Here is a 22,769-nt window from a genome sequence, read left to right as displayed (position 1 = left end):
GTCTAGCATGCACAAGGTCTGGGGATTGAACCAGGGTTGCCCTACTACTGAGCTACATCCCCAGCCCTTTTTATTTTTTTTGAAACAGGGTCTCACTAATTCTCCATACTGCCTTTGTACTTGTCGTCATCCTGCCTCATTGTTTTAGAGTTTCGGGATTACAGTGTATGCTGTGGTGCCCAGCACACAAAAAAAATTTGTGAAAGAGATTATATATGAATAATTTGCATTCCCTGGCTCATGATCTTTCTAAAATTTCAGTTTGAAGATAAATTTAAAACAAATTTGTCTTGGAATAAGTTTGCTATGACAAATTCTCCTTTGCAAGGTCTAATTAGAATTTGGAAAATTAATATAGCATTTAGTAATCTAAATTTCAGTGAGAAATTGCTCGTTTTAGTCCCCATTCTAAAAGTGAGAAAAGGCAACAACAATAACAAAATGTTTGTCTTCATGATCCCCAGCCTTAGTAAAACCATAAGTCCTTTTCCTAATTGAACCTATTCAGAAGATCTATTCAAAGATTGTATTTCTAAAGGCAGATTATTGGTTATCTCTAACAATTTTCATTTTCCTTTAGGCAAGGGGAAAAAAGACTCCTAACATGAAAGAAATTATTTCATGGCCATTCATTTTCTTATTCATAGATGCATAGACCTGGCCACACAAAGACCACTGCTGTTTCTGGCTATAACATAAATATTTAATTAAAGGAAAACCTACTTTGAACCATTCTTCCATAAGGCATAAAGTGTACTATCCTTGGGCTACACTAATGTCATTTCCCAAAAACATCTGTTACTTATCCCAGGGTTTTTGCCAGTTTTGCAAACTCAGAAAGAAAGCCAAGGGTTTTAAATCAGGCCACATTATTCTTCAATAAGGAAGCAGGGCTGGGGCTGTGAGTCAGCAGTAGAGCGCTCACTTAGCACATGTGAGGCCCTGGGTTCAATCCTCAGCACCACATAAAAATAAATAAAAATAAAACAGAGGTATTGTGTCCAACTACAACTAAAATCTAAATATAAAAAAAAGGAGGGGCTGGGGCTCTGTGGTAGCACACTTGCCTGGCACAGGTGAGGCACTGGGTTTGATTCTCAGCACCACATACAAACAGATAAGTAAAATAAAGATCTATCAACAATTAAAAAAAAAAAAAAGGAAACAGTATGAAGTGATCGGCAAGCTGAACCAACTTGCACCCCTGATATGAAGCTCACTTGATCAAGGTGCACATCAGATTAACATATTTTTAATACATTTTCCTAATATTTTTTCAAGGGACTTCTACTCCCTGTTCATTAGGGATATTGGCCTGTGCTTTTCTTTCCCTGATGTGTCAAGAAATCAACCAGAATGTTCACCTAGAGATGAGCAGATTAGAAACTGAAGCATGACCATGCAGCAGACTATCTGGCAACAAAAGGGACGAGCTATCAACACTCAACGTGGACGGTGCTCAGACCATTTTACTGAGCAAAGGAAACTACACACATAAATGCAGACAATTCCGTTTTTATGCAAGAAAAATAATACGTATTGTCAGGAAGTAAATCAGTTTGACTGGGGCTCAGGTAAGGTGAGAGAAGCTGCTTTAGGGTGAAGAACAGGTTCCATGGAACATGGCTGCAGTCCCACAGGCGCACACTGATCAAAACTCGCCAAACTAGGTTTAAGTAAATAGGAACATTTTGTCATCTGTCAATCAGACCTCAATAATGTTGAGTTTAAGAAAATCGATCCAAACACTCGTTTATGAACAACATGCCTGAAATATAAGGCTGAAGTTATACAAAGGAAGCAAAAAGAAAGACCTAGCAAGTACCAAAAACCAAAAGAACTCCATGTAGTTAATCAGATACACAGGTTTTAGACTTTTCATGTACAGTTATAGTTTTAAAAATCAACCACGTAACGAGGCACACAGTACTTCTCAATAAATTTCAAGTAATTCTGTATTACAGAGAACACGTTCCGAAACAATGAAACAATTGGGTGTACAGTGAATAACAAAAACATAACCTCCTAAAACCTAATTACAGGTAACACTTATTTAATAATAACTTATTTTGACCAACTGAGTTACACAGAATTCACGTGGAAATGAGTAAATATTCTAATTGAATAATAATTAACATATTACCAACAGAAATCTATGAAATGTAGGTAAAGAATTATAATTAAAGACATATAAAGCACTGAATATTGATGAGCTCATTAGTATTAATGAGTATTAGTTGATTAGTATTAACAAAGCTGTAGTGCAGCAGATCTGTACGCTAAAACCTACTTCTGCTGACAACGAAGCAGCTGACGACCTCCCATTACCCTGCTCAAGAGAAGAGCAGCCCACACGCAGGCCCTCGATTCTGGGCAGGAAGGCCACTCGGGGCGGCACAGCCCCCAGCTGCACATCCACTTACCGCCAACAGAAGACACACTTGTTTGCACACGCCAGACTCGGGGTGGCCTCCATGCAGCGGTGGCTCTCGATGCCATAGAAAGTGTGTTTGTAGCAGCCTCCTCTCCCCCGGAGCATTGACTGTGACAAGCAAAAGCCAGAGGTCACTAGAGCAAAACCATGGAGAAAGAGAAGAGAAAGAGAACTCCAAGGCATTGTCCTCCCTTTAAGGGAAAGCCGCAAGTTCCGTGACCACGGTACCCCTGCTGGTCTCTGCACGGTGTAACACTATACAGTCTGTACACTGTGATATTCGGGTCCTGCCTGGGCTCTTTAAACCCCCTGAAGTACGCCTCTGACCCATTACCTCTGAGTAATGGGTAACACCACAGGAGGGCCACTGGTACCCCCACATACAAAGCCACAGAATCGCCCCAGATAACGTAAGGAGAAAGCCACACAGCACTGGGGACAGCAAGACAGCTCCTGAGCAATGGGAGCCGCACTCAGATGCCAGAGGGTCCCACTGGGAACAAGGGAGGATGGGAAAGGGGATGCACTCAGAGATCATTTCCTGTGGACTGAAGGGACAGAATCTGAACACGTTCTAAAGAGTTTACAGGGAAGCAGCATGCTCGTGGGACACAGAAGACCCCAAGAGGAACACTGTTTAATGGGAGGGACAAAAGCATATAGCACTGAGCAATAAGAACACACAAACCCCTCAGTGCAGGGAGTGGGCAACCTGAAAAGTCAGCTCAGGCCTGGAATCAAGAGATCAAGATATCCAGGCATCGGCAGAAAGATGCACCCAGAAGCTCCGCACAGGACAGTCTTGATTTCAGCAAAAGTAAAAGTGGTGGAGCCCCAGGAAGGCTGTGGAAGAGAGGCCATCGCAGCCAGACTCCAAGGCCAGGGAGGAGAAGGGAAGGCACAGAGTGTCGTTGGTGTCACTCCCCGGGCAGGAGGGGACAAATGAAGCACCCCAGACAGCCGAGGATTTGAGGCCCAGTGACTGTGATAATATGGACCTCAGAGGAACTGCACCAGCCAGGAAAGGAATGAGCCTTGCGAGGCCTCCATTGCTAGGTGGGGGATGCCACCTTCTTGTTGTTGGGGGATGTAAGACACCCTGCTGCTGCACTGTCCCTCCAGTCCTAGGGCCCAACGCAAAGAGCCCTCCTCTTTCCACTGTTCAGAGCTCAGTAGGGCTGCATCCTGTGTTCTGCTCCGGGGATGCCAAGCACTGAGCAGGAGGCAGCAGGGGGCACAGTGCTACAGCACCTTGCACATTAGCGGGAGGCAGCAGGGACCACGGTGCTACAGCACCCGGCGCACCAGCAAGAGACAGCAGGGAACCCGGTGCTACAGCACCTTGCACACTAGCAGTCCCCAGACACTACACTGAAGGTGCCTCTCCATTCAAAACTCCACACGCAGCCTGCATTGAAAAGGAAAAGACCTATGAACAATATACATGCTCAGAATCAAAAGCATTTATTATAAATGGAGAAAAAATATAGAGATAGCTTTGGATTCACTGATGCATGAATTCTAATCTTCAAGGAAAAGCAGCACGTGCTTGTAATCCCAGGGACTCAGGAGGCTGAGGCAGAAGGATCCCAAGTTTGAGGCAAGTCTAAGCAACTTAATGAAGCTCTAAGAATCTAATTGAGACCCTGTCTCAAAATAAAAACTAAAAACTGGGGATGTAGCTCAGTGGCAAAGCATCCTTAGGCTCAATCCCCATGATACTAGCCCAACAGAGTCACACTGAATGAATGAAGGACTTCACTCAGGCTCTGTGGCATGGGCTTGGGGAGAAGCTGTCTTCATGGAGTGCTGGGAGCGGATTCTCCACTGGTCTTCTTCTAAGTGGACTACAGACAGCAACACCTATTGCCTTCATTCTACACTCTCTGCTTGGCAAATGGCCCCTTTGGGAGACAGACACAGTAGTATCTCCCTCTGGAGCAAACGGCAGGCGAGTCTCCTGCCTGTTACCATTTAAGGAAATAGCCCCAGTGGGCACATGTCAGCCAGGACTGTTGGCAGTTATCAAAGGTTCCTGTTTGCTCTGTCTAGGTTCCCCTTCCAGAAGGCCTGGGCAGAGTGACCTGGCCCTCCTGGGGCCGCTTTGTGGGGACTACAACTCAAGAGTGAGAAACGGCCCTATGTCTGACCAGAGGCTTAGTCTTCTGCCTGCACCCGTGAAACTGTGCCAGATGATTTGTTATCTTGCAAGTAGGGTGAAATTTCCAACTCTGATTTTTGAGAGGAAGCTGAAGACCTCAGTTCAGAGACTAATGAACTACTGCCCACAGACCACACCTAGCAGACCGTCCAGGGGTAAGTGAAGCGGAGTTGGAGCAGGCCCCATCTGCTCACCTGTTCTGGGGGCTGCTCTGGGGGCTGTTCTGGGTCTGTGCTACAACAGCAGAGGTGACAGAGATCACATGACCCACAAGAGACCAGGGAGTGCTTCAGAACAGTCACTCTCCGACTCTTCAAGAACACCTCAGTACTGCTGATTTAGATATTTATTTTATGCTCCAGAGCAAAATAAATTGCAAACTGACTAAAGAACCCATTTTAAAAATGTAAATGAAGACAGAAATTACTGCTTTCCAAATCCATGGGTTTAAAAAAAAAAAAGGCAAAAATCACAAAGGTGAACAAATTAAAATTTTTTAAAAAATTAAGTATACTGGGGCTGGGGATGTGCCTCAAGCGGTAGCGCACTCGCCTGGCATGCGTGCGGCCCGGGTTCGATCCTCAGCACCACATACCAACAAAGATGTTGTGTCCGCCAAGAACTAAAAAATAAATATTAAAAATTCTCTCTCTCTCTCTCTCTCTCTCACTCTCTCTCCTCTCTCACTCTCTCTTTAAAAAAAAAAAAAAATTAAGTATACCAAAAATCAAACAGGGGCTGGATATGATGGTCCTTGTTATCCCAGTGGCTCAGGACAAGAGTATTGCAGGTTTGAAGTCAGGCTAAGTAATTTAGCAAGGCTGTGAGCAACCTATTGAGACCTCAAAATAAAAAACAAAAAGGGTTAGGGATGTGACTCAGTGTTAAATGTTCTTGGATTCAATCCCTGGTACCAAAAAAAAAAAAAAAAAAGAAAAGAAAAGAAAATATCAAACAGGCCTGGAAGGGTGTAGCTCAGCAGTAGAGCCCTTACCTAGCATGTACAAAGCCTTGGGGCAGATTCCCAGCAACAGAAAAAATAAATAACAAAGGGCAATTTCCAAAGTAGAAAAAATACGTTCAATTAATGAGAGATCTAGACTTCACGAAAGTTTAAAGAAACAGTTCACAGAAAGTTATAATAAATGGCCAAATAAACACTTTGAATTGGTTAATATCATTTCTAGGACTTCTTTCTAAAGAAATAATCTAAATGCAAATAAAACTTCATTCTTCATTTAGTGACAAAAACTCATTTTCCACATTTAATCTATAGTAGGGAAAACTGGAAATGTCATCAGCATCAGGTGACTAATGAATTAAACTACGGCACAGTCATCAAAAATTAGAGTCATTAAGAATTACACAAATAGGAAAATGCTTATCTTGGATGAAAACAACTGATACAAAATTGCATATACAGCTTGATTGCAATGTACTAAAAAATCAAAAATATATACCCAAATTTCTATGTTATAAAAATAATTATTACACTGTTTATATATTGTTATATATTTTTTTCTTATATAAGAATATGTTGTTTTAACGACAAACAAAGGTAAATGAAGTTCTGAGGACGAGGGATCTGAACCGTAAGCCCTGCCGTGGCCTCTTCACCAGGCACCGGGCACGCTCTGGCACTGCTGGGCTGCTTCCCAGAAGGCAACTGTTCCCAGCTGCCGGCACCATGCACCAGCCCTTCACACTGTCAGCAGACAGTGGACTAGTACCCTCTCCTCCGGCCTGGCACATCCACAGAAGCTGGAGACCACCGGCCCCAACCTATACGTTATCTGGGAAGAACCTCTTCCAAACAAATGAATAAAGCGCTTATTTTCAAGAGTTCAAAAAAGCTTAGCAATCTTCTTTGGTTTTACTACACATTTCCACTGAAACCTCACTGAAGTCCTGGACATACAAGGATTGGAACAATGGAACTGAGACTCGAGGAGAAAGCCATAAATGTCTGCATACCTGAAATGACCCAAACGTTGAAAGAACCAGACAAAAATTCAAAGCAACTATTACTAGAGGAGGAGGAAGATAAGAAGAAAGGCAGTGCCCTTCTGAAGACCAGAAGAGGTCTGGATAAGCATGGCCAGCACCTCTAGGACATGTGAAGAATGTCAAAACAGCTACTGCCTGTGTTCCTGGAGCTCAGTAGGAAGAGGAATGCAGCAAAATCATCAAAAGAAACAATGATCAATCAATTCTCAAATTTTGTGAGAGTCCTAAATTTGCAGATTAAACTCAGGGAAACAAATAAGATAAACCAAATGCAAACCATATCCAGACATATCATAAGCAAACTGCTGAGAACCCCTTTCAGCCAACCATGGTGTCCAGTACGAGGAGCCTCTTGGTGGGGTATCTGAAGTGGGCAGTCCTGCAGAGCTAAGCCTTCAACTCATGGGGCCAACTGCTAACTCTAGACAGAGGTGCCGTCTCGGCTGGATCACTAGACACTCAGCTGGCATCCAGAGCACTGACACAAGCTGTCACATATACATTACTCATTACAAAAGAGTCCTTCCCGGGCTGGGGATGTGGCTCAAGCGGTAGCGCACTCGCCTGGCATGCGTGCGGCCCGGGTTCGATCCTCAGCACCACATACAAACAAAGATGTTGTGTCCGCCGAGAACTAGAAAATAAATATTTAAAAAAAAAAAAAAAAAGAGTCCTTCCTGCCTCTGTCACTCAGGAAGCACAAAGGACTCTGGAAGCTCTTGTGTCAGGAACACAAAACATAGATCAAGGATGTGTTTCTTCTTGTATCACAACAGCACAATGATACACACTGCATGTCCCATCCACAGGCTAGGGTGCTGCAAGGATAAGGAGAGACTATCAAATGAAATCATGGTTTCATCAAATTAAGTCCTCCTCCAAGACCCCTGGAGCCACACTTTTCTGGCTGAATAGGTCCATTCCTCACTCACAGCAGCCACATTCCAGTGTCTAACAGCAGCACCTGGTTACTGGCTGCATCACTCAGGGCTAGTTCAGGTCAGGCAGAGAGCACATGGTGAGCATGCTGTGTGGAGGACAGTACTGACCACCCCTGCAGGGCAGTAATCCTACTGGACAGAGCTGGAGACAGGCGTGGGGCATCCTCCCTGAGCACAGCAACACATCACCACTGCACTGCCACCTCCCAGCCTCAGGGGCTGACTCTGGTTTACACAGGTTCTCAGGAGAAGAGCGCTTCCCTGGACTCCAGGGCAAGGCATATAGACAGATCTTCTCCGTCCACCAGCTTTACTTCCAGACACCTTTGAAGGAAGAGATGCCTTCCTCCACATAGATGGCAGATTCATTTCCTGATTAGAAAAGTGGACCTTCCAGGCAGAGGCTAGCGGGTTTGCAAGCAGCCCTTCTACAAGACTGGGGGTTGCCCAATGTGCCGTCCTTGCAGAAAAGGGGGACTGACAAAAAGCACTATGTCTTTGAAACATCCCTCTCAGTCCCCAAGAACCCAGCCAGGTTAAGGAAACAAGAGAGAGCCCAGGCGGATGTCCAGATAATACTTTCTGAAGGGATGCCGGCTCTCTCATTTGCTGGGTACAAGGGCAGGAAGCCAGGTTCCTTGGGATGCTGGCCATACAACAGGACAAAGAAGCTATGCTAACAATGTTGCCACTTCTAAAATCTAACCACAAATTCTCTTCCTGTAGTGACAGGCATGGGGCGGGCCCTCCAGAGAGGACAATGCATGTCCAGCCAGCAGCCGCTGAGCAGAGTCCTGAGAGACAGAGGCGCGCTGCTGGTGATGAGCACCGTGAGAAGCGGAGGTCTCCCTGGGGCAGCCCCAGGAGCATGGTTCAGCCTCAGATCTCTTGGCAGCCCATCCCGGGCCCTGGCACTATTGGCCAACTTGGGGCTCCTCAGCTGCCACATGCACCTGCTGTGCACCCAGCACTGCCCACGTCACCTCCAGAGGAGGCAGCATGAGGACGCTGCCTGGCTGCCTGCCGGGCTCTCTGACCTGGGTCCTGTGCCCTCTGCCAGGCGGCTCCTCAGCTCTCAAGTGAGGAAAATCATGGACTCTCCAGACAGAAGCACCATTGCCTGGCTCTGTGCAGTACCAAATGCCACAGACCAAGAGTCCAAAGAGCTGGTGTGCCGGCTGCAGGGATCCTGCGGAAAACAAAGTCAACAAAAAACAAAGCCACTGCAACACCTCAGTACTCCCAGAACAGGAGCCATCATGGAGAGGGATGGGAGCAGGGGCCCCTGGCAGCTCACCTCCCCTGGCAGACAGAGCACCGCCTGACTAGCAGTGAAGGATACCACAAGGGCCAGTAATGACCAAGCGACGGCGTGGCGTGAGGGGATGACAGTAGCACCCTGGCAGGCCTTCCCCAGCCCTCAGTGCTCCCTCCTCTCTGCCCTGCCTTATTTCAGGTGGGTCCATGGCAGTCAGCTAAAGCACAGGCTACCAAGACACTTCAAAGAGGAGCCTGAACACCTTCTCCCTTACAAGGACACCTGCACCAGAGAGGGCAGAGGCCCACATACTGTCTAGACTACTGTACAGGTGAGGCTGAAGGGCAGGCATGGGTACTGAGGTCCAGAGCAGACTATACTGGCTACTGTCTGCTGAAGCCCAGCCTCTACCTCCCTCAGGCAGGAATGGGAAGCCCCAAACCCTTGCAGACTCCCTCGCCCAAAGCCTGCTCATTTAGACTCTACCAATAAACAAGGGGCACCTATGGCAGATCCTTGCCCTCGGGCAGTGGCTGGAGGACTCCCCAAGGCAGACACCAGGCAGCTGATGGGCACAGCTTGGATCCCTCGAAGCAGCGTCCTGGAGTCAGAAGCAGTTCGCCCTGACCTCTACTCCTCCCGGCCTGTCAGGCGTTTTGCAAGCATTTACTTAATTCACCTCATTGTTCTTACTAAAATACACCCAGGGAGTTTCTGTTTTCCTCACTGATACAGATGAGGATTTGGTCGGGTAGAGACTGGAATGGGGAGGAGAAAATTAAGATGAAGGAATGGGCCAGCATGAACAGCAGAAAGAACCCCCCCAAGAAAAGCTACAGCACATGAGGTGTGGATGTAAGAGCAGGGAAAAGACCTCAAAAGTACGTAGAACCATACTAAACAGGACATTCCTTGGGTTCAGGGCTTCCTTCTATCATTTGTCCCCCAAGGAACTTCACTAGGCAACTGTTACATGCCAGGACTCTGAGTGTGCGACATAAAACAAAACCCTTACGCTGGGAAGAGGAAGTGAGTGAGATGGGGACAGGCAATGAATGAGGAGGAGAGCAGCTCTAAGTGCTGCAAGGTCTAAAGGCCAAGTGCTGGGACCAAGGACAAAGGGGTGGCTCCTGGTGGGTGGGGAGGCTGCTGCCTGGCCGAGGCCAGGGCAGGGCTCTCTGATGGGGTCACCCCTGGTACGCCCCAGAAGCAAGGGGAGACCACAGCACACAGGGCCTGGCAGGAACCCTACGGCAATGAGTGATCACGCGACATGGCCTCCATCTGGCTGCTGTGCAGCAGTCAGACCACGCAGGAGCCTAGGAGTAGAGCAGAGAAACTGAGTAGAGCGAGGTGGTGTGGGGATGTACACAGGTGATCCAAACCAAGGTGCAGCAGCGTCAGTGGAAAAAAGCAGTCAGACTCTGTGTGTGGGAGGAGATACCTGCTCGTGGAACAGACGGGGAGATGAGAGAAAAGCAAGGTTTTGCCTGAGCAACACTGCTAACTAACGAGCGAAGACCAAGGGTGGAGTGCTGACAGCAAGGAGCCCTACAGATCCCAGGTGCTGAGCAGGAGGGGTGGGAGCCACCGCAGGCCTCCGAGAAGAGGCCTAGACATTCTGCGCTGAACACGTGGGCACATGGTTCTCCCTGATGAACCTGTTCCAAGGATAGTCACTGCCACTGTGTAGACTGTAAACGACTTTACAGCCCAAGGATGAAAAGCCTACCTTGTGATGGCTATGTGTTCAAGCTGTCTTAGAGCTGCCTGTCATTTTAAGATTTTACAGGGAGACAGACTGTCACCAGAGGTTGGTCAAAGAATTTCTCTTGACCACTCCCTTTATCCCATTTGCTGCTTGAAGGATGGGATCTCCAAGCCTTGCTAGGAACTGAGGCTGAATGCAGGTCTCAACAGGACATGGGGTTTGGAGACAGACCTCTTTTCTATGACATCCCATCACTACCCCCCAGTGGCACTGCGGGAAAAATGTCTGTTCCAGTTTAAAGTGAGACCTAGCTTGTCTGCCAGGACAACCCATTCCCATTTTCTCGTGATACGCTCTGTCAGCTTACCCTCGTGCCTCGGCTGGGGTCGTCCCTGCTTCTCCCCCCACACACCCACAAGCTGCTGTCCTTCTCCCTCTCATGTAAAAGGGCACCTGTCTCCTCACACCTCCCGAGGCCAGACTTCTCTGTTAGGAGCCCAGGCAAGCAGCTGGCGCTCCACTGCGCCCTTGGTGCAGTGGTACATGCATGTTCTGCAAGAGGCCCCAGGCACTAAGCAGAAGACGGCCTCCTCCTCTACATTTATCTTGAGCAAAACTCCATTTTTTTTTTTTTAAAGAGAGAGTGAGAGAGGAGAGAGAGAGAGAGAGAGAGAGAGAGAGAGAGAGAGAGAGAGAGAGAGAGAATTTTTAATATTTATTTTTTAGTTCTCGGCGGACACAACATCTTTGTTGGTATGTGGTGCTGAGGATCGAACCCGGGCCGCACATATGCCAGGCGAGCGCGCTACCGCTTGAAAACTCCATTTTTTTTAAGTTATGTATATGATATTGTATTACCTGTAAACTTGAACTAGCAGTAGTAAAAAGAACTTTACAAAATACTGGCTATGAACAGAAAGCATTTGAATCTGATATTACTAAAAATCATTGGAATGCAAAAAACGAATTTGGGATATGAGAAGTATGTAATTAATTAACAAGGTTTAGTATACTGTCGCAAAAGTGGAAGGGATAACAGAAGGTGACAGAGGTGTCATCTGCTGGAACATTCCTGAACCTTAGGATAAAGGTAGAGGATTAGAAAGTTAAAAAAAAAAAAAAAAAAAAAAAACACAATGGGAAGAGTTTCTTGGACGTCCACGAGTCACAGCAACAGCCTATGGAGCAGAGAGCACCCAAAGGACGCAAGAGAGCACATGGACGACATGCAACGCCCTGGAAACGACAAGGACCAAGGAAGGTGCTCCGTTAGAGGAACATAAAGGTTGTGGGTTCCAGCAAAGCTCAGCTGCAGCCTGGGGCAACCAGGAGACAGGCAAGAGGAGAAGACAAGGGGGTCTCCTGTTAGGCACAAGAGGGCCAAACAAAACACTGCCAGGGAGCCGGGGACCTTGACCCGCAGGCACAGAGAAGAAAGGTAGAGGCAGTGCCCAGCCAGAACGGCAGGACCACATCTTCTGTTTCTTGATATTGCCCAGCTGGCCCTGAACTCATGGGCTCAAGCAACCCTCCACCCAGCCTCTCCATAGTAGTGTTATTTTCCTAACAAATCATGCTTTTCACCAAGGTTTCAAAAGAACAAGGAATGTTCACAACCATTTTATTTGTGATAGCCAAAAACCGGAAAGAGACCAAATATCTGTCAATAGATAAAATACAGTGGCTACGACCGAGCAGCAGAAGTGAGTGTACCAGGGGTTCTATACTATAGACGCCCCTTGGGAACGGCCAGTGGCCTTAAAGCCACTCGTGGGAGACAACACAGGACCTGGTGCCACAGCCACAGGAACGTGAGCAAGGCAAACATAACAGCAGCAAAAGCACAGCCCCCGGTGACGAAACGGGCACAAAGAAATCCACACTGGGGTGAGGAGAATAATTTCTATCTTCACTGGGATGGTGGACATGGGTCCCATGTCTACCAACATTTGCAAAATTTATTTTAAAACTTTCATCCAAAAGTCTGTTCGTCTTATTAACTATAAACTATACTTATAAATAGTACACTCACTGCATATAACATCCATATAAAAGCTGCATATGATAGAAATAATATTTGAACTAAAACAAATACAATACCTTTGTCCACCTGCAAAGCTTCACCCCGGAATGGCTCCCAATCAACTGATAACCTGAATGGAAAAGCAAGAAACACAGATTGAGCTCATCCAAAGTCTTACAGCAAAAGGTGATATTCAAATTTAGCAAACAGAAAATATTAAAGGTTTAATTTGCCAAATTGAGAAGATAAATAAATAATTTTAAATGTACATGCATTTAATGACACACTCAAAGAAACAACAAACTAATCCAAATTCACAAAGGTTTTAAACTCTCAGTACCTAACAGATCTCACAGGCCAAACTCAGTACAGCTCTAAAATCTCTGACCACACAATAAACAAACTTGACCCACAACACACACGGAGACTGCTCCCAACAACTACAGAACACACTCCCTGAGGACCTGGGAAGCAGAGACTCCCTGAGGACCCAGGGAGCAAGGCGGAAAGGACCACCCACCAGGGCCTAAAGCCAAAAGAAGATCATGCTTCCCATGAACAACCCAGGAGGCGATCATCAGCAATCTGAGGAAAAAATGAAGAACCAGATTGTCAATGGAGATTGAAACAAAGAAACACTGCCCCAAATTCTAGGAACTGCAACCAAGTGTGCATTCTCAGTACCTCCGCAAACTTACATTTAAAACTGCTGAGCCAGCCAGGCGCAGCAGTGAACACCTGTAATACCAGCAGCTCGAGAGGCTGAGGCAGGAGGATACCGAGTTCAAAGCCAGCCTCAGCAACTTAGCAAGGCCCTAAGCAACTCAGTGAGACCCTGTCTCTAAATAAAATGCAAAATAGGACTGGGCCTTCAGTAGATGAATAGATTAAAAATGTGGCATACATATACAATGAAATATTACTCAGCAATAAAAGAGAACAAAATCATGACACCTGCAGGTAAATGGATAGTGTTGGAGAAGAAATGCCAAGTGAAGTTAGCCAATCCCACAGAAACAAATGGCAAATGTTTTCTCCAATATAAGGTGACTGACCCATAGTGGGGTAGGGAGCGGGAGTATGGGAGGAATTGGCAAATTCTAGATACGGCAGAGGGGTGGGAGGGGAAGGGAGGGAGCAGGGGGGTAGCAATGATGAAGGAATGTGATGGACTTCGTTATGTAAAGTACATATATGAAGACATGAATTGGTGTGAACATACTTTATATACAAACAGAGATATGAAAAACTGTATTCTATATGTGTAATAAGAATTGTGATGCATTCCACTGTCATGTATTTAAAAAATAAAAGCAGTTACAAAAAAAATAGGGCTGGGGATGTGGCTCAGTGGTAGAGCACCCCTGGGTTCAATCCCCAGCTCCCCCCCAAAAAAGGTATAGAACTGCTGAGCCACATAAGACATGGAAAGCATGGATGTCTTTCCTTTTTAAACAGCTAGAAGGGCAAACAGCAGAACACTCTGATTTCAGAATTCATTCAGCAGTTTCTCAGACGCTTTGAGAGCAATCCACAGTCACCTTGAATCTCTGGCACAGAGAGACTTGCAGACAAATAAGGCCAATAGACAGAGAGTGTCTGGGTGAAGCAGAAGCCATCAGGGCTGGTTACTCGTGGCACCCACAGTCTCTAGGGGCCATGTTCACAGGGCTTGATCATAAATCTTGCACATAAGCCAAGCACTGCTGTTGACTTGAGGACTGGAACTAAGTCCAACCGAATAAGTAATCTCTGGTGCAGAATTAGCATTTAAAAGACTACCAAGGAAAACTTTAGGTCCACTCTTCGATTCCTACACTATGTTGTTAATGCTACTAGCATAAAAATCATGCTCTAATTTATTATTTAACTCTCTTATTCCTGAGATACACAATATCCTATACAATTCTACTTTTAGGTTTAAAAATGTGCAAATTACAGGACAAAGAAATCTCATAAACCACAATGCCAAGATGAGCCAACTGTACATAGATGCTAAAACTCAAAGTACAGAATTCTGGTCCCAGCCAGGACAGAACAACAGAGGATTTACTATTCCACTGGAAACACCAAAAAGTGGGCAAAATATGAGAACCACAGTTTTTAGGATATGAAACATTAGGCAACAAAAGTCAGTGACTCCAGAGACAAGCACGGTTGCTCTCAGGAGCCAGCCTGAGTGAGGCGGGTACAATCCCCAGCACTAATGGAAAAGAAGGAAATCAAGGAAACAGGCAGCAGATTTAGGATACCCTCTCTCTGGGTTGGGGTGCAGCCCGGGACAGAGCACACACATAGCATGCATGAAGCCCGGGAGTGATCCTCCATCATTAAAAAAGAAAAGAATTTCTTCAGGAAGAATGGAAAAGATGTCAGACAGATCACAGACCTAAAGAGTATGGTATCTATATGAGTAAAATTAAAAAATTCTTTTTTCAGAATATTTAATTCAGTCTTTTTTCTTTCTCTCTTTTTTATTTTTCAAATACTTTGTTAGGTGTTAGTGGACCTTTATTTATTTATATGTGGTGCTGAGAATCGATCCCAGTGCCTCACACATGCTAGGCAAGCACTCTACCCCTGAGCCACACCCCAGCCCCTCTTTATTTTTCTTGATGGGTGATACTGGGGATCAAGCCCAAGGCCTCACACGCAATGGGCAAATGCTCTGCCACTGAGCCACACTCCCAACTCAAGAGCCTTTCAAATTATGTAAATCCTTAATAGATAAGCAACCCCTTAAACCAATACGATGTCGTATGAAATGGAGAGCACAATGACCACTGCACAGAGGTCCGGAAGGGAGACAGAGCTCACTGTGGTACGGGCACCCCCACACCAAATGGGTGACACAGCAAAATATTCTTTAACCACAATACTTGGACCAGAAATGTTCTGGATTTCATATTTTTTTAGATTTTGGAATATTTTCATGTACACTGATACGTCAGGGATGAGATCCAAGTGTAAAAATGAAACTCGTGCATGTTTAGTAAACACCTTGCACACACAGCCTGAGGGTAATCTACACAGCACTGTAAGTGCCCCTGCCTTTGGACGGAGACCCATCACTGATCAGGTGGGGTTTCCCATTTGTGGCACCACACAGGTGGCTCAAAAAGTTTCAGACTTTGCATTTCAAACTTTCAGATTATGGTGCTCAACCTTTACTGTCAAGGACACACCAATGCGATAAAGAGGTGAGCAACCACCAAATGACAAAGTGCTAAAGCTGACAAGCCGACAGGCACGAGACACACAGGTCACAAGGAAACAATCTAAAAAAAATTGGAAAACAGAAAAAGGAAGTTCAAGAACAGGAAAGCAGAACACAAACAGCACAACAGCAGTCGTAATCTACCACAAAACGCCTAAGTGGTAATAGTCTAGTGCAATAAAATTATTTAAATCATATAAATATTGGCCTGTAGAGCTGGGGATGTGGCTCAAGCGGTAGCGCGCTCGCCTGGCATGCGTGCGGCCCGGGTTCGATCCTCAGTACCACATACCAACAAAGATGTTGTGTCCGCCGAGAACTAAAAAATAAATATTAAAAAATTCTCTCTCTCTCTCTCTCTCTCTCTCTCTCTCTCCTCTCTCACTCTCTCTTTATAAATAAATAAATAAATAAATAAATAAATAAATAAATAAATAAATAAATATTGGCCTGCACCCTCTCCCAGACTGATGGTCCCCTGAAGGAGATGCTGTCTCCTGTTTCTCTGCGTTACCAGAACTGCCACATCAAAGGCCCTTCATAGATATGAGGGGTGCAAAGGACAGGGAGGAAGGTCAATCTCTAGACTCCCAATTCATTACTCTTCTTCTACAAGAAACCATGGTTATAAGTCAACAAGGTATGAATGCAAAACCCCAGCTGTGACCCTTCTACCAAAAACACTTCTCACTAGCTCAATGCCATACCACATGACCCTCCCTTAACACCAGTGGCTTTTGAGGAAGTCCATGTGCACACGTGAGCCACTGACAGCGCAAACGCTGCCCAGAGAAGTGCCACTCCCCACCACCAGCACAATAGTGAGACCTAGAAACAAGGGCTGCCCCGGCAGCTCCTCACGACCAGCTGCTGAGCTGACCAGAAGGAGGCTGTGTCCTCCCCCTTGGTGAGCCCTGCTTTGTGCCCCCTCCCCTGGGCATCAAGCTGGGTGCCTGAGCATAGCCTGTGACAGCCCCAGGGTTCCACCTTGCTTGGTAAGGGCCTCCCGGAGAGCAGGCGTGAGCATGGCTCTCCCTTCACCGCCTTCCTTCTTCCCTCTGCTCCCGAACAGACCTTTCTCTTCCTGCTGCTCCTCTTCTCTCTGTTGAAAGTAAAAAGAATGAAATCCAGACTTAGCAATGTGCAGTGGACAGACCATCGCAGACCAGGAGGGCTCAGTCAGCAGAAGGCCCCCTCGGCCTGGCTGGACCTGTGCCACCAGGAGGCCACATCCAGTCAGAGGAGCATCCACACACCAGGTCCTGGCTCTAGAAATATGTACTCCCACCACACAAGCCACCAGGGCACCTGACACACTCTGCCTGAGTCTGGCAAGCTGCTTACTGACTCTGAAAGTCAACTTTCTCACCTGAAATATGAAAAAGTAAGTACCCCTAAAGCAGGGACACACAGGAAAGTGAGGGGAACACCACAGGGCTCACTGGGCTCAGTAAAGGACAGCGCCAGTGATCCACTTCCTCTAGCCATGCCCCCACCTGCCCAGTTACCACCCAGTCATTGCAAGGTAGGATGGACAGACTGGTTAGAGTCTGGCAAGCCACTCCGGCAGTCCTGCAAGAACCCTAGGGAGACAGCTCACATCTAAACCACAACAGGACATAGGTCAGATTGTACCATTAAGGAGGAGGATAAATTTGATTGCTAGATATATGTGGGAATCACCTGATCTGTCCATTAATAAGGTACACTTTCCCTTTCTAATTAGAAAATAATCTGAGAGGGATTCTACTCATCCAGTTACTTCTATCATTTCCAGGAGATTACTCTTTGGGATGACATTTGGAAATATATGTTTACGGGTCTAGGGTTGTGGCTCGGCGGTAGAGCACTCGCCCAGCATGCACGAGGCCCTGGGTTCCATCCTCAACACCACATAAAAATAAACAAACAAAGGTATTGTGTAAAAAAAACTTGCTTAAAAAAAAAAGAAATATATGTTTATATCTGTTCTGCAAAGACCTTTTGCCCAAATCCTTGCTTAAACCAATTATTTACTGGAGACTGAAAACAGGTAATTTTTCAACTCCATCATGCATTCTGTATCATCTAGAAACCTCCACACCTCTCCCGTGAGTCGCACAAGGATTGATATTTTAGACTGGATGTAACACAACCCTTAGTTCATTGATCTTTTTGAATCTCAAATTTCTCAAACTTGGCCTAAGGGGAACCCTCAAGTTGTTTCCCATATCCCTCTGGCAGTGTCCACCAGTGTTTGGTGATTAGTTGTTCAACGAGCTGTTTCAGGGTTCATCTACTGCGCCCTGAAGTGGGGACAGTCTAGGCAGGACCCTGCCCTAAGCACGGGCGTGTAACACCAACCCAGGGAGTTTGTCTACGCAAACTAAGCTGAACTGAGCTGCAAGAGTTGATTGTGAACATAAAAATCTTTTCCGAGAACACAGCTAGAAAATACTATTTACATGCACATGTACACACGCACCCACCTGAACACGTTCAAACCATGTTTGCAGATATACAATAAATAGCTGTTGTTAAAATCCCAAGTCCATCTCAGCCTCCACTGCAAACCCCACATGGCCTGGAAATCACACTGATTCACATGGACCCATCCCACCACCTCTTGAGATGCTCAGCAGTGTCCCAGGGGTGGGCAGAGCGGTTTGTTTGGAACAGTGCCTGATAGGCTATTTGCCAACAGGCTGCACTGCACCACCTGGTCAGATGCGGTCTGTACTGGTGACACTGCGTCTTCACAGCAAAGCACAAACCTGAACCAACAGATCCTGGGTTGGTGTCCCTGTGACTCTGAAGCAACGCCCTAGGCATTCTGGACTCGCGCCTGCAAAGTACAAGTACTGGACAGGTGGGGGCGCTGTCCCACTCTGGAACTGTGCTACTTGGTAGATGATAAACACAGGCCAGTGTGGTTTTCACCTGCCCTTCCCTTGCCGTGGGTGCACTTGAGCATCTTTTCCTACCTTCGAATCTGCTGGCAGAACTTCTGAGAATTGCCTACTCATTTCTGGTAAGGTCAGTCCTTCTTATTACTACTTCTGCCAAGGTTTTCCTAACAATTCTTGCATGTTTGTTGGTGCACTGAATTTATGTGTAATTTAAAAGAAACGACATCTTTACCCTACCTAAAACAAGGTATGTCTTTCTCTTTATCAAGTCCATTTTGATACTTTCATGAATATATTAAGCTTTAAAATACAGGCTTAGGGTGTTTCTTTCTAAATCAAGTCCTAGGTGATTATATTTTTATGTGGCTATTTTATATGCAGCATTTCTTTCACAACAAGTTCTCACGGGCTATAACATAGAAATACAAAGCTTATTAACTCTTTCACGTTACATCCTGCTGCCTTACTGAACTGTCACTTGATTTTGTATAGGTTTTTCCCTGGTTTTCTCAGGTTTTAAAAGCTTTACATCTTCTTTGTTCCAAGGCTTACAGATCTGATGTATTTTCAGTTTACGGAACTCTCATTTTTCGAAACTTACACTAGTCTTTAGGTTAGTATGTATTATTTAAATTGCAGATTATTAGAATCCACATAAACCCTAGTAGGTTACACACTCTCACCTACCCCTAAGCACTCCCAGCCCATTCCAGCACTTTCCGTCTTCCTAGAGCCCCCCATGCTGATCTCAAGGCTGCAACCCAGGCTGCCAGACAAGAGCCCAGCACCTCTGGGCCTGTATAGAACATAGCAGACTTGAGCAGAATCCACACAAACCCTCAGACAGCGAGGCCCACCCAATCCACCGTCCACCTTCTCCTCTGTCCTCCTCCCACCCCCCGCTTATCCTCCTAGGAGTCTATTTTTACAGGGCGGGGAAGAAACAAGTTCCACAAAACTCCTGCTTGTGGCAAAAAAAAAAAAAAAAAAAAAATTGTCAAACTATCAAGACAGAAACCAGAGAACGGAGACTCTCACTGTGAGCTCTGACGGACCACGTGAAAAACAGAACACTGGAGATCAGCCGCCGGCAGGATCAGTGAACACTTCCCAAAAGAATAATACCTTTTCTTTCTTCACAAGATCCATCACTTTTCCAAGATCCTCAACATCAACAACAGAATTCGGGCCCTGATGTTCGCCAGCACCAAACTCTTCCTCACTGCTGCTCTCACAAGGCTCTTCCTCCTGGAAGAGAAATGCAGAGAGAAATACTTTGTTTAAAAAGAGGTAAGGGGGGCTGGGGCTGGGGCTCAACGGCAGAGCGCTTGCCTGGCACATGGGAGGCCCTGGGTTCGATCCTCAGCACCACATATAAATAAATAAAATGAAGGTAATGTGTCCAACTACAACTAAAAAGTAAATATTTTTTTTAAAAAAGAGGTGAGGGATACACTGTTCAAAATAACAGGCAATCTCTCACACTCCCTCCAATGATAATATCACCATCTTTAAATTATTATTTTTTTTAAAAATCCTGTCTTTGACATCAGACTGAGTCCTGTAAAGGACACCACACAAGAACAACTGATAGCCCACCTGCCCTCCCACACGACCAGGGTGAGCAGCAGGGGGTGAGATGGCAGCTGGATGTGGGCTGGCTGGTGCTGGGGAGCTGGCCAGCAACACATAAGCCCCGGATTCCATCCCCGGCACCACCAATGCAAGCCAAAGGAAGTGGAGGGAACGTGGCACCACTACAAGGAAACCTTTGTTGATAGGATTCAAATCCCCAGCAGCTCCAAAAAGGAAAAAGAAACACGCTGAGCACCTACTGTACGCCCAGCACACAGTGCTCTCCACATGCTCTGAACAGATGCATGGAATTCACACCCACTCAGGCCTCCTACCAGTGAGCAGAGGGAGGCTGAAGAGGCTGGTGAGGGGCAAGCACAGGCACAGCCTCACCCCTTTCTCCAGGGAGATGTGAAGGCAGAATGCAGGATGAACAGGTGCTAGGAGATGAAGTAAACAGCAGGTACTCTATAACTCAAGGACCATTTTAAAGCTGGAAGAAACTAGGCTGCCAACCTTTGTGTGCTGGTCAGAATGCTCCAGACAACAGCAGAGACACCAGTCACGTGGCACAAAACAGCTCTTCCGCCAAGCGGCTCCGCATTCAGTCCCAGGTGATGCTGCCATGGGCACCCTCAATGCCTCCCACTTAAAACCAAGCCTGACACTGCAGAAGCAGCATGTGGCCGGCTCACTGGTCTGCCTTCTGTGTTGTCAATAAAGGAACAGGCAGTCATCTTTGCCTTTCTTCCATGTGACAAAACACAGCCAGGCATCACAAAATGACAGCTAATAGCAGACCATACACAATGGTGTCCCAGGAGATCATCACTCCTACTGAGGTCACAGCCTTCTTAGTTTACGTGTTCTATGGTGCCTGTACGACAAGGAACCACGTTCCTCAGATCCTGGTCTAGTGCCTGCCTATAACACGAGCAGCTCAGTGGTGGGGTGCCCGCCTATAACACGAGCAGCTCAGTGGTGGGGTGCCCGCCTATAACACGAGCAGCTCAGTGGTGGGGTGCCCGCCTATAACACGAGCAGCTCAGTGGTGGGGTGCCCGCCTATAACACGAGCAGCTCAGTGGTGGGGTGCCCGCCTATAACACGAGCAGCTCAGTGGTGGGGTGCCCGCCTATAACACGAGCAGCTCAGTAGTCCAGTAGCCTGCCTATAACTTGAGCAGCTCAATGGTCAAGTGCCTACCTATAACATGAGCTGCTCAGTGGTCCAGTGCCCGCCTATAACACAAACAGCTCAGTAGTGGAGTGCCCACCTATAACACGAGCAGTTCAGTGGTCGAGTGCCTATAACTTAAGCTCCCTGAGTTCCAGCTCCAGCACCCACAGGGGGAAAAGACATCTTCAACTCACCTCTCCCCAACTTCAACAGAAAAACTTCTTCAGGTGAAGGCCACCTCATCTCCCAGTTCATGCACAAACTCTCAAGAACGCAGACAAGAGTGGCATCTGCAACACACTTGCTAACAACTCATCATTCTGCCAGCTCTGGTCCAGTGCTTCCCAGCCACCGTTGGAACACACAGACCCACATGCACGCTGTCCCGCTGCAGTTATCCCAGGGTGATGAAGATAAGTACTGCCCATGACCCCACGTTCCTCTCTCTCTCCTGTCCAGTGGATTTCAGAATCTTAGACACAAGCAAGACACCGGGGATCTCCTCATCCATCCCTCATCTAATCCTAAACCGCAGGTCAGTGAACACTTTCTGTAAAGGTCCAACAGAAACACTTCTGGACTTCAGGATGTGCATGCTCCATCCAAGCCAGCAGCTGTGCCACTCTTTTAACACTAAAGCTGCTACACAAAAATGTAGGAATCACCGTGGGGCTGGGGTTGTGGCTCAGTGGTGGAGCGCTCGCCTAGCATGCACAGGGCACTGGGTTCCATCCTCAGCACCACATAAATGTAAAATAAAGATATTGTGTCCACCTAAAACTTAAGAATAAATTTAAAAAAAAAAAGGAATCACCATTGGCTATGTTCCCCGAGGCTTTTAAAAAAATAAAAATAAAAAAATCTGGCAGTAGACACTCCTCTATATATTCTTAAAAGCCTCAGAGTTTCAGGCAGAAATTATCAGGCCAGGAATTTACTACCTCCCAAGGGAACCCAAGTCATTGCCACATAAAAATTGAATCACACCCACCATTAACTTGGCTCTGCAACCTTAGGAAAGCTTAAAAGTTCTCTTCCATGAACAGTAAACTCAGTTCATGTGAGGCATGAGAGCTAGAAAACTAATATAACACATTCCCCTCCTCTTCAAAGGCTCTGATCCAGTTAAAGCACCACAAGGACACCCACTATGAAGTGGTAAAGCTTTAAGGAAAAAACCCGGGAATACAGAACCACACAGTTTGGCTCAGAACCCATGAGCGGCGGCCTGAACAAGATGGCGCCTGGGCCAGATGTTAGGGATGATAAACTGGCCTGGCCAGGGAAGACAAGTGAAAAGCTGTTAGAGGTGAACAGGGGGAGTGCTGTGGTAGATATGAGATGTCCCCAAAAAGCTCATGTGTAAGACAAGCAGG

General features: G+C 46.4%; 1 protein-coding gene across 5 annotated transcripts in view; it reads right to left on the bottom strand.

Annotated features, from left to right (window-relative positions):
* LOC308651774 (S-adenosyl-L-methionine-dependent tRNA 4-demethylwyosine synthase TYW1-like) overlaps window positions 1-22,769 on the bottom strand; it is a 108,797-nt gene that overhangs the window by 70,543 nt on the left and 15,485 nt on the right. For all 5 annotated transcript variants that reach the window (XM_081299246.1, XM_081299245.1, XM_081299247.1 and 2 more), the window contains exons 7-10: window positions 19,766-19,888; window positions 16,740-16,854; window positions 12,613-12,665; window positions 2,424-2,542 (exon numbers count right to left, since the gene is read on the bottom strand). In XM_081299246.1, coding sequence (XP_081155372.1) covers window positions 2,424-2,542; window positions 12,613-12,665; window positions 16,740-16,854; window positions 19,766-19,888 — 410 coding nt within the window. The remainder of the gene's footprint in view (window positions 1-2,423; window positions 2,543-12,612; window positions 12,666-16,739; window positions 16,855-19,765; window positions 19,889-22,769) is intronic.

The sequence above is a fragment of the Spermophilus citellus genome (genome assembly GCF_964194105.1).
Source record: "Spermophilus citellus genome assembly, chromosome: 6".
Lineage (NCBI taxonomy): Eukaryota > Metazoa > Chordata > Mammalia > Rodentia > Sciuridae > Spermophilus > Spermophilus citellus.
This window is presented reverse-complemented; position numbering and strand designations above follow the sequence as displayed.